The sequence below is a fragment of the Accipiter gentilis genome, chromosome 4 (assembly GCF_929443795.1).
Source record: "Accipiter gentilis chromosome 4, bAccGen1.1, whole genome shotgun sequence".
NCBI classification, from domain to species: domain Eukaryota; kingdom Metazoa; phylum Chordata; class Aves; order Accipitriformes; family Accipitridae; genus Astur; species Astur gentilis.
In genome coordinates, this window is record NC_064883.1 from 10,438,645 (window position 1) to 10,455,341 (window position 16,697).

The following is a 16,697-nucleotide window of genomic DNA, read 5'->3' on the forward strand; positions in this document are numbered from 1 at the left end:
AGATAAACTATTGGTGATTTGACACAGCAAGTAGAGAAGACTTGCTTCTTATCAGACCTTACATCTTTTTAAGATCTGCTGCATTGTAACTGTGACCTGCACTGACATGCAATCTGGCTCTCCTTTCCCCATCGTACATAATACACATAATTCTTTCAGGGCTGTCAAGGAAAGGGTGGGCAAGAAGAGTTCCTTTAGGAAGTAGCTCTGCTGTGCTCTTCCTGTTGCAACATGTGGAGAGGAAACAGAGGCCTGGTTTCCTGACCCATACAGGAAAGCAGGAACAGGTTGCTGTGAGGAGTTTTGGGTTGCTTTTCTTGGAAAGGAAACAAGAGCCAACTCATCAGATGCTGTTAGCATTGTGCTCTGCTAAAAACATGTGTAAAACAACATGACTTATTACAACTTTAATATTTAGTACTCATTTAGACATTACTGTAATTATGAGTGTGTTGTCATAATGGACCGTGAGGTCAATCCAATTATAAAGTTGCCAACAGCATTTTTTTTCACTAACGTATCTTCTTGAAGTACTAAATGGTCTTACTTTTAAGAAATTGAAACCTTAGAGCCTTCATTTCTGAAAATTTTCAACTGCTATGAGAACTTGCCTTATCAGTCTTGCTAGTATTTGTGTAATGTCCTTGAAAACACCATAACAGTTCTCCTCAGATATCAGATTCATTTCAAGCAATAATTTTCTAATCTGATCTGATTTTATTTAGTTAACTATTTAACACTGGAAATTTGCTTGACTTTTAGAGCTGAGTTGACATGAGTATATCTGATAGGCATCACATGATAAATATCTACCCTGACTCAAGAATATTTCATGATTTTCCATAAAAACAGCATGTACATTCTTAAATTTAATTTATTGCCTAGCCTTACTAAACCTGAATTTCACAGAAAATATTCTGCAAATTGTCTGTGAGCTCAGCATAAGTGCAAAAAACCTTTCTTTTTTCCTACTCTTTTCTTGCCCTGACTTATCTCTACTTCAGTTAGTGTGCAGACTTGAGTTTTTCTTCCTTCAGTCTTGATGCTGACTGTTGCTGCTGGATAGCTTTACGTTAATTGCTAGTGACCTAATTATTTAAAAATACCAAAGCATGGAAGAATTTCAGTTATATAATATGGCTTGCTGGGTCTTTTTTGCTAGTACTATCTATCCATTATAATTTCCACAATCACTGTTTCAGTAAGCATCATGCTCTGTGCTGTCTCAGTATAAATACCTTGATTTAGAGTAACTAAGTAGCAACAGAAGAAGGGAAGTGAGAAAGATTATACAGATCGGGCTAGATTGGAGGTTGAGTCCAAATGACTACACTGCAATTATTTTGCCCTTATTTCATAATTTTTCTGGCATGTGGGAAAAAGGGCAAGTAATTAACAGGCATTCTTTGCAGTTTAGGACATCATCAGAACAAACAAATAACTGTTCTTTAACAGGGTATGTCTCCTCAGGGCATTGAGAGTGTAAATCACTTGTGTAAGAGTCATTCTGGTAGTGTTAATTTTGAACTTCACCTGTCTCTCCATCTTTAAGCCTTCAGTATGGTAAGTATTGAGCACATCATCACCAATAGGGGACACAGTAGTTTTCCAGAAGTTCACCTCTTTCAAATATTGTTAAGTAGCCCAGACTAGTAATATTCAAATCTGACGATATAAACTTTTAAAGAATCTGATCAAGATTCAAGGAATATGTATCCAAATGGCAAGCTGTTTAACGTCTTGGGCAGTGGACCACAGTGGTGAAAGGAAAACTTACATGCATGTTTCTTCATTCCACAAGCAATGCATAAGCAGACAATAGAACTACTAGCTCTAAGTCACTACTGTAGTAGGGTTTGCTAACTTAGATGCCATCAATGTTAAAATGGAAGATTGGTGGAAATCAGGCACAGTCATACTTATTCTAATGTTTTAAGTAGTGCATTTCCATACTTGGGCTGTAATTCCTCTTTCATTTTGGTCAGTTTAGTTTTCTGCCAGGTTTGTGCTCAGAAATGGCAAATGCCAAAATTGGCACAAGGAAGGGGGCAGGAATGGAACAGCCTGCAGTTAGATTGGCTTAGGCTGCAAAGGGACAGCACACTTAAATCCCTCTGAAATATGTACTCTTAATCTATTTTTCCAGGTTTTGTTTTTTCTGTCTATTGAGGCTGTTAGAATATTCTTATAATTTTTTCACCCCTTGAGTAATCCATGGGCATTCTTAAGTTTTAAAAAGTCTACAATATTTGAAGTGCATGCTTGAGTGATATACTTGGCAGATTTTTTTACCTGAATTGTTCACCTTTCTTTCTTCAAGCATGTTTTGCCAGGTGCCAGTATTTTTCAGTGAAATAGGCAGTTTGAGCCTACTGTTGCAAAGGTGGGCAGCCATTGCTGTTTGATCTGTCAAATAAATTCTGAAGTGTTTTCATCAGTATATTGGACAAAAATATCTGTTGTTCCTATTACTGTTACTGGAAAAACAGAGATGGCTGAAGAAAACCATGAGGAATTCTTTGTGGAAGAGTTTTGGAAACTGTTGGATAGTTGTTCATCCAGATAGCTCTCCTGGAATGAAAGTAGTATTTCGTGGAGAAACAACCTATCCAAAATCCTGCTCAGCCATTTCTTCTGATTGGTAACATTAAAAGCAGTGGGTAGGTAAAAACAAACTGCTTTCTACCCTCTGCTACATATATATATATATATATATATATTTTTATCATGCCTTTTTCATATTTGTGGCCTAAGTGACCATGCCCTCGAAATAGGACAGACTTCAGTTTAGCAGTTATGTCATCATCATATTTTTAAGGCACAAAACATTTCACAGTGTATAAGAATAGAGTGTAATTGTGGCAGTAATGCCAGCAAATCAATACCTTTTGAATTTGAACTCACAGGCACATAAGTTCTTGATGCTAAATCCACCAGGTGTTTTCAGGTATTACATGTGTTTAAGAAGCTCCACATAATTCCATTACTGTATAAATAACCAAATGCCTTTACCCAGGTCTCCCAGTTTTGTTTCATTCAGTTCTTCAGAGGCAATCAAATGAAATTTGGCAGGGTCCTCTCTAACTGAAAGGGGGACTGAAAGAAAAAATAGGCTTGTGTTTTACAGAGGTTTTTGCAGCTTTTTTTTGTTCTACCTCTGTGTTTGTGAAGCACTATGAATGATTTTATGAAGCATTTTGCCATTTAGATGTATAGATTCTGAAGTTAAATTTACAGTTGGCTTTTATGTGTGTGTAGTTATACTTGGAGAATTTGGGGAAACTTGTGCTGGTGGGTATGAGACGGTATTTCGAATTTGAAAGTAACGCTTGTTGGAAGACCAGCATAGTTGTTCACAAACTTATGCTGGCACTTTCTCTCCCTACTTTTCATTTCTCTGCTCCTGGTATATTGGTGTACGGTTTTCCAAGAGATGTGGCTTTCTGATTTAAACAACTCTGTCTTATGTTGAATTTACACATATGAGGGCACAGAGCCATGGTTAGTCTTTGGGCAATATCTTCACTGTAGCAATAAGCTTATTTTAAAATGCATCTTTTCCAGTGCCGCTGTGTTATTAGTTGAGTTGCTTTCCCACTTTAAGGCTTAATCAAATGCTCATGATGAACATTTAGGGAGAGATGTGTCTCACCCACTGTGGGATCTCTCCTGTTGCTGATGTTCCCCATGTAACTCCCATTAGTGTTAACAGGAGTTACTTCAGGCACATAAAGGTAAGAACAGACCTCAAAGTGATAAAGATTAGTGTGAAGAGTCACAATTCATTTCAGTGCAATCCTGAAGAAGTAAAAGTACTGATTAATATATTTTAAATCAAATCACTAAGACAACTGCTGAAAGATTTGAAAGGTGGGAGATAGACAGAAATAGCTCTTTTAGTTTTTTCTTATGTGTGCTTACGTTGTGTTTTATGAGATAGAGCTGGGAACTGTGATCAATGAGGTATCAAAAGACTGAGGAGAGATTCTGATTTAATATTTATTACAAATTAATTTGGCGCTAACCTGTGTTTATAATCGTCTAATGCTAAATTGGTAAGCGACAAATGGGAAGGGCCAAAATTTGGAGGTGCGACATTTTAAACTGATTCTGCCTTCCTCTTGAAATTCTTCTGTCTATGCATTTTACGATAACCTTATCTCATGTTTCTGAATGGTTTGGAGTTTTTATTTATGTATCAGTTGCTCCTTGTGGTGTGATGATGGAAGGATTTGTGCATTGGTATTCAGAACGCCCCCTAGTGCTGTGTAGCAAGGAGTAGCTACTCATCACGAGGTTATGGAAAATTAAATGGTGGCTAACTTGCATAGCAGCTTTAAATTCAAGGTTGTGAATATTTAGCCTTATGACAGTATTGCCACCGAAACAGGATAGCACAGAACACAGACTGAAATGGATAAATAGGAAAAAAAAGCTCTTCTTGCTCATACAGGGTGTATTAAAATTAAAATTAAGTATTTGTCAAAATAGGGAAAAAACACAAGTTAAATACTGCTATTTTTTTAATAGCATGACACTTTCTATTGCTTGTTACTTGATATTTTAGAAGGATTTTTTTCAGTAATAAAGTGAACCAATCATGATTAAATTGTAAACTATAAATAATGGTGTAGAGTGCTAACGACATGCAAATGTAACTGGTATATGTTGGAATAACCAGCAAGCCTTCTGTTTGAGGATCATATAACAAAACTAAGATGACAGCCTTGATCCAGCCAGTTCAGTGATATTTATGTTATCAGAATTAGAAGATAGCTTTCCAGTGATGTAAATTATTAGTACATATACATTCTGTCTGGTTAGTGTATACATAATGTAACTGGTCATCTTAGTGGTATTGCTTACATTCTTTTTGCATTAACTCATCACACTCCATTCTCGTGGAATTAAAAACAGGAAATAGTTTGCAGTGTAACAGAAGCACCCAGTGTATTTAACTGTGTGTAAGTGCTGTGTTTCAATAGATGTACTCTGTATTGTAAGTGTATGACAAAGCATTTATTACTGTGTTATTGCCATATTACAGAGCAAAGAGTGCTAAATAATCAATCAGTTAATGGTCTGTATGGCAGCTTGAACACAGCACATCCATTGTGCTTATGCTGTTAGAAGGATGAGTTTATGACTGTAGTGGAGTTGCATGTTTAGCCAGAGCTTAATGTCCTAAACTGGAGCTGACACAAATATTTTTAAAATGCAGCTTCAGCAACAGTTTCCAAGTTCTCCAATATTTCAGATGGAACAATCAAGGGTTATCTCAAAGGTTCTCAGAGAAGTTATTTAGTTTTTTTGGAACAGGACGGGGGGAGCATATCACAAAATACTTTCTTTGGCTTCCTTTCACAGATTATTATTCATGATATTCTAGCAATTTTATCAGTTTCAAGTTGAGATACAAATATGCTTGCTGGAAATACATTAGTAGAGGAAAAGAGCTGCTTTAAGTTGTAGCTGGAAAATGCTTTGAAAACCTGTAGCTACATGTTTTTAAGTGATACAACTTGCCAGAGAAGGGCTCACACATTAAATTTGTTTTCCACTTGCTTTTGTGGTATGAAGGAGCTGTTTCTGAAAAGAGGGGTAAGAAATGTGTGCTAATAAATCGCTTTATACTATCTGGAGGAGATTTAAAGAGTAACTTTATTCCCTCAATCTTCATCCTTTTGTAATTAGATGCTGTTTTCGTTGCAGAGAGCAAAAATACCGATTATGCCAATTTCTATCAAGGTTTGTGGGACTGCACAGGAGATGTACCTGATGAGTTGACGTTTAAACGGGGTGATGTTATCTACATTCTCAGCAAGGTACGGGATGCTGCTGGGGTTACATAGTTGTAAAAAGAGAGCCATGGCAGAAAGGCACTTTCCCACAGTTCTATGGGGGGAAATTGGCACTCCCTTTCAGATCCTTTGTTTGCAATCAGATATTCACTGCAATTAATTATTTTGTCAAATGAACTATAATCACATTTAAAACAGAGCCATGTAACAGGAATTAACTTAAAAGCTTGTTTATTTACTTGTTAAATCTTGGCTACCATTTGTTAAGTGATTTAACGGGAGACAATGTGCTTTCTGCTTGTAAAAGTTAACCTTGTAGAATTTGAAATTATCTTGTAAGTTATGTTTTTTGTTTCCTGTTTTATATTCCTGGCTGTGCTGATTCTGACTTTCTGGGCATCTTGCTACAGAAGATGGTTTGTTTTCTTGAACTATGCTTTCATCTTTGTATGTATATTGTAATTGTTCTGACAGCTCAGGTTCCAAATTTGTTTGCTCTGACAAATTTGGGCAATTTTTAATTTTTTACTTTCTTGTTTGCAAAGCAAATGAGAAATCTAATTCCTCTCATCTAAAGTGATAAGCAGTATAAGCATGACATTTTATTCTACTTTAATGTTGGTTAATTTTCTTAATTTTCCTTAACCCCCCCCCCCCCCCCCCAAAAAAAAAAAAAAAAAAAAAAAACAAAACCTCTCTGAAAATATATATCTTGTGGTCCATTGAGGTCTACTTCTGAACAATTCATCAAAGGAAATTTCTCTTTTTGCCACTTACTAGAAAAAAGCTGAGCTTTTCAAGTTCTCATTGAAAAAAACACATTTTAAAATATATGTAGAATATATATCTCAGATATAATTGCTGTTCAGTATAATTAATGCCAAAGATATTGTAGGTCACTGAAATATACAAGGAGGTGCATGAAAGCTAAAGGCATCTGTTTGTCTTAGTTTCAAACTCTTCAGTTTTGTCACAATTGCTTTAAATCTTTCATGATACCTTTAACTGCAATGTTTCTGGATAATAAATGTAACAGCCTCTGTTTAAATAAATCTAAGATTTATGGATACAAAGATAGTCCTATATAAAAATATAGAAGATATATTACTAATGGTAATGTGACCGTGTATGTCTTTTGAGGTATTTCATTGTCACTTAGACTAATAACTGAATTGCATTACTAAAGGCCGGATAACACTCTTGGATTGGGCAGACTTTCAAGCAGTTATACAGCACTGAAGAATGGTACTAATTTAAAATAACAACCTCTTCCCCCTCTCCCTCCCCCAAAAGGCCATGAAGAAACAGATTCCACTGTATGAGTTTGGCCTCTTCGTGGGTTGTTCTTTTCTGGTACGGTATGAGGACTATAAAATCTTAATCTTCAGCTTGTAGGTGAAAAAATAATTTGCTACTCCTTCCTCAAAAGAGTGAGAAATTTAATTTAAAAAAATGGAGCAGAATAGAAAAACAGTAGCTTAAGCTGTCCTCCGTATATCAACTGTCTTGTGGTCATGCCGTGATTAATCCGTAATTGGTCCTTGAAGCAAGCTTGCTGCTGCTCCAGATATATAGAGCTTCTCTCTTTGGGAATGATTTCTACTCCAAAATACAGCCCAGAAAATTCAGCCCTGTTTCACTTAAAGATTGTTACAGCTTTTTCAGAAAAATGAGTGTTGGCCACTACTGTCAGCTCTGAATTTAGGGTCCCGGGAGGGGAAAGTGCCAGAGAATTATCCATCTTAACCCTCCACTTGATTCAGTTTCAAGGTCTGATCATTTATGAGCTCTTCATCTGGTAAGTGAAAATACAACCAAAGGAAAAGTGAACCTAACCATCCTGAAGTGGGTCAAGACTTTTCTTCAAAAAATATTTCCTAATCCACTGCATTAATACGTGGATTTTGTGGCAGTAGGCAGGAATCCTTGGCAATTTTTTTATTTTTTCACACCATCTAGTGGTTGAAAATGAGAGATGCAGGTACTGACAGGAGGTGATGTGTATGGATCCAAAATGGTGTCATAAATTCAGCTTCAGCTTGAACCTAGCTATGGCTTTATTGCCTTTCTATCATATGTCAGCCAGGTATGAACATTACTCTTGAAAATCACATTTTGCTCATAAGGGAGTAAGTACGGGTGTAGCAGTATTATAGTAGGAAGGGTGAAGCATTAACAAAATATCGAGCGTATTTGTGCAGCATGTAATAGTTCTTTGTTTTACAATGAAATATAAATGGTATAGCTTGTTCTGACGAATGAGCTAAGATAGATATTTGTCTCTCCCAGCAATAGTTATGCCAAAGCAATATATTTTTACCTGCTTTTCACATACCTTTATAGAAATTAGGGGAAAAGTGACTATTTTATTTCCAAGAAATGAGATCATTAGTACAACAGAAGTAATTATGAACCTGTTTAGCAAACTTGGGCATTGATACAATTTAAATAAAGCAAGAGGAGCAATATGTTACATGTAAGTTTCCATGCGAATGTGTTTTAGAAGAATGAGCAAGGTTTCAGTTTGGCAATGTTTACTTCCTTAAATAGCTAAGCATTATGCAAAGACAAATCCCCCATAATTTGCTTTAAACTGAGCATCAGAATTCAGTGTTAGTGCCATGAGCATGATTTGCATGCTTATACTCTGATAATACAAATACCTATGCCTGACTGGTGTAATTACTGTAGAAAAGCATGTTTTCCATGTTTTAAAGGTGCATTCAAAAACTATTTTAGCTATTATCTAAATATTTATGTCCATTGTGGCTTTTGTGTGGCAGAAGTTCTATAGGCTCTTACACAAAAAAACCCAAAACTTTTTTCTAGGTTTTTCTACCTTTGAGAGTTTCAACTTCAAAAGTTTTAATCTGAGTAGAATTAACAGAACTGTTGCAACTTGATTTAAAAAAAAAAGTTAACTTTTCAGATTGATCGATATATCTGTACAGATAAACTCATACTATTATCACTTTAATATGTTTGAATAGTCAAATGGCTTTTATAACTTATGCTATGAATCATGTGAACTTTCAGAAAACTATATACCTCTCTCCAGCTATGCAGTAGAAAACATTTTCTAGCTTTACTGGTAGAGGGACTCATTAATTAATAAATCAGTTAATATTGACTTCTTAGTATTTGCTTCTTAGTTAATATTGACTATTAGAAATGCAATACTTGAGCATCCTGTTTTCTAAAAGGATGCTTGCTCTTAACTCTTGCTCATTTATGAGCTTGCCTTTGCTTTCAAGCCTGTATGATAAATGGGGAAACAAACCATGACATAACAATCCTTTTTACAAATCTTCCATAGATCTACTCAAGAAATCAATTTCCAGAAACAAAGACAACTGTGTGTGGAAGTAGCCCCCTTTTTTTTTTTTTTTTTTTTTTTTTATTAAATAAAGTTTGGTATGCACAATTTATGCAAGTGCAGTACTTGCAGTATTTGTTTGCTTTAGATGCATGTTCTGTGTTGGGAAGTTCCATAGTTTCATCAGTTAAATGCATGTAGTAATGGAAATTAGATGTTAGCAGGCACCTGCTTAGTAAAATTACTAACATTTCTTGACTTTTAAACTAATTTAATTCCCATCTCATTTATATTTATATTTGCATTAAAACAATAACTAATACTTCAAAATCAGAAATTGTATCTCAATCTGGAATTCTCTTTCCCTGTTATTATTTGAGTACATGCCAATGCAATATAATGCTGCTCACTCTGGTGTTCATCATTCATGGAAATCTCATCTATAACTTAACCCTTTGTTCTAAAATTTTCCATGGAAGTAGAGTGTTAACTTGGTATCTAGATTACCTTTTAGTCAGTGGTAGTGCATTTCCAGTGTGGGAGACTTTTGTAAGAGCCCATAGAACTTCTGCCACACAAAAGCCACAATGGACATAAATATTTAGATAATAGCTAAAATAGTTTTTGAATGCACCTTTAAAACATGGAAAACATGCTTTTCTACAGTAATTACACCAGTCAGGCATAGGTATTTGTATTATCAGAGTATAAGCATGCAAATCATGCTCATGGCACTAACACTGAATTCTGATGCTCAGTTTAAAGCAAATTATGGGGGATTTGTCTTTGCATAATGCTTAGCTATTTAAGGAAGTAAACATTGCCAAACTGAAACCTTGCTCATTCTTCTAAAACACATTCGCGTGGAAACTTACATGTAACATATTGCTCCTCTTGCTTTATTTAAATTATGTAAATGTCCAAGTTTGCTAAACTGGTTAGAATACTTACATCTCAACCTGTATTTTTTGCTTAGTGAAAACACAAATAAAGAAATCTCCGTAGCTCAGGTTACTGCTTATGAAATAAAGTGCAACTTAACAGTGCAGCTGTTGCATAATCAGTGAGAGCATTTTGTACATTATCTGTCTAATCTTCATAAAATGTATTTATTTGGTATTTTTCAAAAAGATGTGATAGGCATACTAAAATCCTGAGTGGTTTTTTTTGTCAAGCTACTTTCTGACTGATCATACCGAGATCGGTATTTAACAGTAATTTCTCTTTCCATGACCATACTGCCTATGTCTGTCTACCTTAGCAAATTGGCAGTACCAAAAGAACAGATTTGCAGAGTGAAACGCTTCGTGCTGAGGCCCCGGTGTCCATACTGTGTGTTTTCAAAGGGGTTTGACCAAAGAGGTCTAGCCTGGTTTTGTGGAAGAAGAACACATTAGTGGTTGGAGCGCATTCAAGTGCATCTTCCATTTGAGTTTCATCTGAAAGAAATTTAGTGTGTGTGCCCTGAGACTGATGGCTCTGCAAAGTGAGCCAAGGTGGGAAAAGTTTGGGAGTTTCACTTCAGAGGGATGCTTCTAAACAAAACTAAAATGCAGTACTAAGTTGTACATTTCCTTCTTCTGGCTTGTTTAGGTATATTCCTTACAGGAAAAAAAAAACCAGATACATGGCTAAACATAAGATAAGAACAAAGGCCTTTAAATGGAAGGTTAGTTAAGATAGATTAATGCAAAGTGACTCTAGCTTTGTTGCTTTGCATACTGATAATATGTAAGCATTTACGTACTTGATTAGAAAAATTTTTGGCATTGTCATCCAACGGAAAATAAAATGGCCCTTCTGTCATTCCAGGGTGTTTTCAGGGGCCAGTTTTGGTTCAGAATTCAGTATGCTTACCCTGATTTATATTGGAACTCTTTAATTGGTGTCTATTTTGTCTCATGTCATTGCAGGAAATAAAACCTAATAACGCAACCATACAATAAATCTGAGGTTTATATTCTTAAAGATGACCATTTTATTGCTCTCTTAAAACAACTCTACTACCTGTGAAGAAGTCTTATTCAGTTATCTAAAACATTTATCATTTTCTGCTTTTTAGAGAAAATGCTGTTCTGTGCCAAAAATGCTCCCTGGTTGATAGTGTATCATTCAGCAATTACACCAAAGGAAGTTCTAAAGTTTTTTAGCTAGTCTGAATATCCTGGATGAATTAGAGGTGTTCTAAAATATTATCTTGCCAAAATTGCCCCCAAGGGTAGTCTTAAAAAAGAATTTCTCCCTGTTTCCTGCACATCTTTAGCTTGATAGGAGAGGCTACTCATTTTAACCCCAAACTAGGTTATAGGTATGCTTTGCTTTTCAGTTTTAAAGTTTTCAGATCTTCAGCCCGTAAGTTAATATTACTTATAGTGCTACTGGAAGAGGAGAGGAGAAAAATCTTGATTTCACACACTTCAGTTGTGTTTTTTTAAAACACAACTCCATTGTTTTCTTCAAGGCATTGAAACACAATGATGATTTTCAGCAACTCTTTTTAAAAAACAAAACAAATAAAAAACCCCACAGTACCAACACAAAAAACATACCATATGTATTGAACAATAGGGACTAATTGCACAGGGACCAGATGTTCTCAACTTTTGCTGAAGTCAGTAGAAGTTAATATGGTGCAAAGCATCTGGAGATCCTCTTTTATGCAGAGGATCTGTTCTAATGGTAGAGACTGTTCTGGAAATCCTCTTGCATATAACCATTTTCTGTTCTTGCATATCAGAATTCTTTTCTATATAGTACAAAAATCTTGGATTTAAAAGATACCTGTAAAAAACAGGTAGTGTGTTTCTACCTACGGCGTTTTCCCTAAGTACAAAAACTTACGATCGGTGTCTCACAGAGTCACGGGTACATATCAGTGGTGTGAACTTGGTGGGATGGGGACAAGGAGAAGCATCTGCTCACAGTGTGTTCAGTTGAGAGCACTTAAGGAGCCTGTAAACCCTGATGGGATTTTTTTTTTTTCCCCCTGCTATCATAGCATGCTGTACAGAGAGTGTTTTGCCAGCATGTTAAATGTTAAGCCATAACCTGTTCCTTGCTGCCTGTGAAATTACTTCACTTCGGTTAATAAATTTCTGCTGGGGGGGAAAAAAAAAATAAAATCCACTCTTACAGACAGTGAAAACAGAAGTAGCTTTGAAAGCACTTGGTGATTAGTTAAGGTGGTTGTTCTGTGTTATTTGGCAATAATATATTCCGCTGCCGCGGTGCTTGTCTTCCAGGGGTTGCGGTGGCCCCTTCCTCCCCCCGCCCCTGCCTAACATTGCCTGGTATGGCAAATGTGCTCCCAGTCACATGGCAGAGCCCTGGCCGCACACTTGTGCATTCTCCTCATTGCAGGGCGGCTGGATCTGGCCCTGCCCCCCTCTCCTATCCCTCTATTTGCCTTGGAGCAATTCATTTTGCAGTTATTGAATTTCTTTGGAGAGTTATTTTCATACAGCGAGCATCACAGCACCTCTGGATCTTGATAGCATTTCTACATAAGGAGAAAGAAGCTTTGTGTTAGTAATTACCTAACATTGTCAGGAGCTGACTGCAGGCCTCTTTCTAGCGATAACAGAATAACCACATAATGTAGCTTTATAGCACATGATTAATAGAAAATAATTACACATCCTACAAAGGGATGCAATATTTCTTATAAATTGACTACAATGGTTTCCTGTAGATTAAAGGACTCTTTATTATTTTATCAGTCCTTCTGAAGTATAGTCGCTTGCCTACGTTAGCAGTGATGTTAAGAGCTGAATGCAGTGAGGGATACCAGATGGTAAACCCAGTGGTACCTGGGTTCTGAAGCTGATGCTTGCAAAAGCATCGTGCTTCCCAACTCTTAAAAATTCATCTAAAAAACGTAACTGTATTCATATCCTTCTGTGTATTAATCATTATTTCCCACAAATTGGGCTTAAAATTTTTTTCTACCCATCTGAAGTAGCAGTAATAGACATATGGACCTCACAACAGCACTGTATTAATTAAACTATATTGCTGTGAAGGAGTTTATAATGGGTAACGTTGATAGAAACAATATATCAATTTGGATTTTATATGCGACTTCAAGGAAGGACTGTGGGGGGACTGCTTATCTGCCTGACCAGTAAGCACTCTTTTGCGATACAGAGGACAGAAAGGAGTGGTTAGGAGTTTAAAGAGAAACGCCTGTGCTTTAATCAGTTTAAAAGGGAGCGCTATCTAATTATTCTAAAACCTGAGATTAAAGTTTTATATTCTTGGTAACCAGGTACCTGCATTATATTTTTGTTCAGACTTCTATAGACTGCAGATAGTTTAATTGGGATTCATGTTGCTCTTGAGACCCATGCAAGGAATAGTAATGTAAAGTAAAAGCTTCTGTGTTGCAATATTGTCTGTATGGTTTAATGGTTGCAGTGAATCCTTAAATTAGTTTACTAGTCCGTTGCATCAACATTCATTTAATCTTCTCACTTAGCTTCATGCCAGAGCAGTAAGTGGTGTATTAGTAAGTAGCAAAACCCAGAAAGTTTTCAAAACAGCAGCATGCTTTTAATTTTAATTTGAGGTGTCTGAATTGTTTCTTTAAAAACAATTGTTTCTAAGTTCATGTAGTCTTGCGAAGTGGAACATTTTCAATGGATAATGTAGTCCACAGGCTTTTTCTGTGCCATTTGTCATATGCAATTTAATGACCACTTAACTAAGCCACTTCCCTCATTTCATGTATTATTTGTTTTTTTGGCTGATGTCTAGCAAAACTTGCTTAATCACTCTTGTCAGTCACTTCACGAGTTCCATGTAACAGCTTAAAATCTTTTGTTGCTTTCTCTTGGAGAGATTTATTGCTGAGATTCCAGTAGTATACGTGAGTACTGCTCCTTTCAGCGATTTCCCACTTCAGCCTAGAAATCCAGTTTGTATATTTAACCTGTATATTGTGAGATAAACCACAGATTTTTAAACATGCTGATCAGGAGCATTATAAACTTCAGCGTCAGGGTATTATCTAACCTTTAAGGATTTGGGGTGTAATGTGTACCCCCATGGGAAAGATTATGAGCAGTTCTTAACTTCTGTGGAGAGCAGTTTGCGCTGAAGATCAGGTTCAGATACCTCTAGGCTTTCAGATCAGACCCATCCCCAGCAGTCTGTTCTGCAGTGGAAGGGGGAAGAAGGTGGAATTATTTTTGCAGCTTTCATATTTGCGTGTTCACATCGTAAATGAAGGTTTTTTCTGCTGCTTTTTACGTGGATTTTATTTAAATCACACTTACTGCAGTATTTTATGGATAGTAAGAATCTTTTAAATCACCAATTCACTGTGAAGAGAAGGAGGAAAATGTTTAAGACTGGTGTTAGCCTTCCACAATAAGAAAATAGAAAAGTGTGTGCGTGTCTGTGTGCAAGTGTGTTTAAAAAAAACCCCAAAAGGCAAAAAGCAACAACAAAAAAAGCCTGGGCCCACATGAAAGTGGGCCATCGACAGGGTTTCATCGTAGTTAAGCACAGGGAGAGCTAAGTACACTAAGCACCTCATAGGACCCTAGAGAACTCTCCACCAGGCCAAATATGCCAGCAGCAAATCATTATAGCTCGGGCTCTAATGAAACTCCATTAACCCTTAAGCTCCACTTGACTATTTATAGCTGAAAAACTTTATCTACAGTCAAAATAATAGCTTCATCTCAGTAGTACCATTAATTCAAAATCCTACAGCCTTTTGCGTTTCTCATCAGAAGAGCAGTGTAGCAGGAAGCAGATGTTGCTTATCAGAGATATCTGTGTATTTTGTATTTTCCATGTTTGTTCCAAAGTAATTTTCTATCTTACTAATCATTCAATTTTGAATGGGGTCTCTGTTTTAATAATGCTTCATTTGTAACTCAATATAAGTGTGTGTGCAATTTCAGCTGTTACAATTTATTGAACTGCTGTTAGGATTGATCTTAAAATATTTACCTCATAGGCAAAAAATTAAATTTGGATCCCACAATACTCTTACTTGGTATTGCTTTTGGAAGATATTATTTCTTTAAACTATTATAATTCATTTTGTTTCATATTTATCTCACTAAGCCTAAACAAATTTCAAACAAAAGTACATTAGTCATCTGTCAGACATATGAGATCTGCCATAGAATTTTCTGCAAGCCTAAAGCAATAGTAGACTTTGTTCATAGAAGGAGATTATGTATTAGATATATAGTGTTCCCTTCGCATTTGAGCAAAGTAGTTTTTAAAACAAGTTGATTGTTAAGTTTCTTAGAGTTTAGCCTTGTGATACTGAAAGAATCCCAGTTGATTCTTGTATGTCAACATTGTGCTATTAGATTTTAGTTACAAAGACAAGGTTTTTATATTTGTGATGAATAAAGGATGGAGAGGTCGGCTATTTTTAGTAGGTGTTAACAGAGAAGCGTGGCTGTAATTAAGAAATTTTCCTGCGTATGCCTGGCCTTTTTAAAATTTAGCTTCTGTCTTTGCCTAACTCTGCATGTGAATGCCTCTAACAAAAAGATATGTTTTAATTTCCATTTGAAATTATTATAACTGTATGTAAGAGAAAGCATCCATAAGGAGTTGCATACAAAACTCTGTTGCATTTATATCAGACTAAAGGTTAATATTGCATATTGTTTTCAATTAGGAGTACAATAGATTTGGCTGGTGGGTAGGAGAAATGAAGGGAACCATTGGCTTGGTGCCTAAAGCCTACATAATGGAGATGTATGATATTTGAGAGGCCTGGGTAAGTACATTTTAATCCAATCTTCTGTAATGGCTTATATGTTCCCTTGTTCTCTGTTTCATAAGTATTTCTTTCCTGGAACCTTTGTAGGAGTCCTGTTAACATAAAGATTATGGCAGAATATATTGAAGGTTCAATTAAAGCACTTTTTCTGGGATTCTTTATGAAATATTAAACCATAGTATACAGAAGATGATGTATTTTTATAAGTACGTTCCTTTTCTGTTCTTTTTTGGCTTGATTTTTTTTTTTTTTTTTTGTAAAATAAAATTAGCATACTTTCCTAGTTATTTTTGTTACTTTAGTAATATGTATGTATCTATCTGTGCAGAAAACTGTGGAAGGGGATAGATATTTGGACTGTGTTTGATATGCATGTTTGAGGTTTTTTGGTTAATGATGAACTTTCAACTTCCCTCTCCCTAATCAGGAGAAATCTGCACTTGAAATCAAGAGTGGTGTGCAGCTGCAGTTTACAGACCCAGCCTCTGAAAGAAGATTCTGCCATACACATTTTGTGGTTTCAGTGAATGTAGTCAAATAATTGCCTTGTGTATATTAAACATTAAAAACTGTAATTGATCATAATTCTGCGGAAATGTTCTTCTTAGCCACTTCTTATAGAATTGTAATGCTAGGAAATGACATAGATTGTAGTTAACATACGAGGCATAAGCAGCCAAATAGTGCCTGTTGCTCTTAAGCGTAATAGCAGCACTTTGTATGGCTATAGATTTGTGTTCTTTCACGGAATTTGGCTATGTTTTCCTGTTCCTCAGATTTAGAAAAATCAAGCTGAACTTCAAAAGTAGAAAACTATTACTCAGCT

At 35.9% G+C, this 16,697-nt stretch overlaps 1 protein-coding gene across 2 annotated transcripts in view; it reads left to right on the plus strand.

Moving 5' to 3' along the window:
• Positions 1 to 16,456, plus strand: part of SKAP2 (src kinase associated phosphoprotein 2) — a 120,560-nt gene extending 104,104 nt beyond the window's left edge. Inside the window, exons 11-13 of one of the 2 annotated variants that reach the window (XM_049799037.1) lie at positions 5,695 to 5,825; positions 15,767 to 15,868; positions 16,299 to 16,456. In XM_049799037.1, the coding sequence (XP_049654994.1) occupies positions 5,695 to 5,825; positions 15,767 to 15,859 (224 nt within the window). In that variant the 3' untranslated portion in view covers positions 15,860 to 15,868; positions 16,299 to 16,456. The remainder of the gene's footprint in view (positions 1 to 5,694; positions 5,826 to 15,766; positions 15,869 to 16,298) is intronic. The other variant, XM_049799038.1, reaches the window with a different exon arrangement.
• Positions 16,457 to 16,697: the final 241 nt, after the last annotated feature.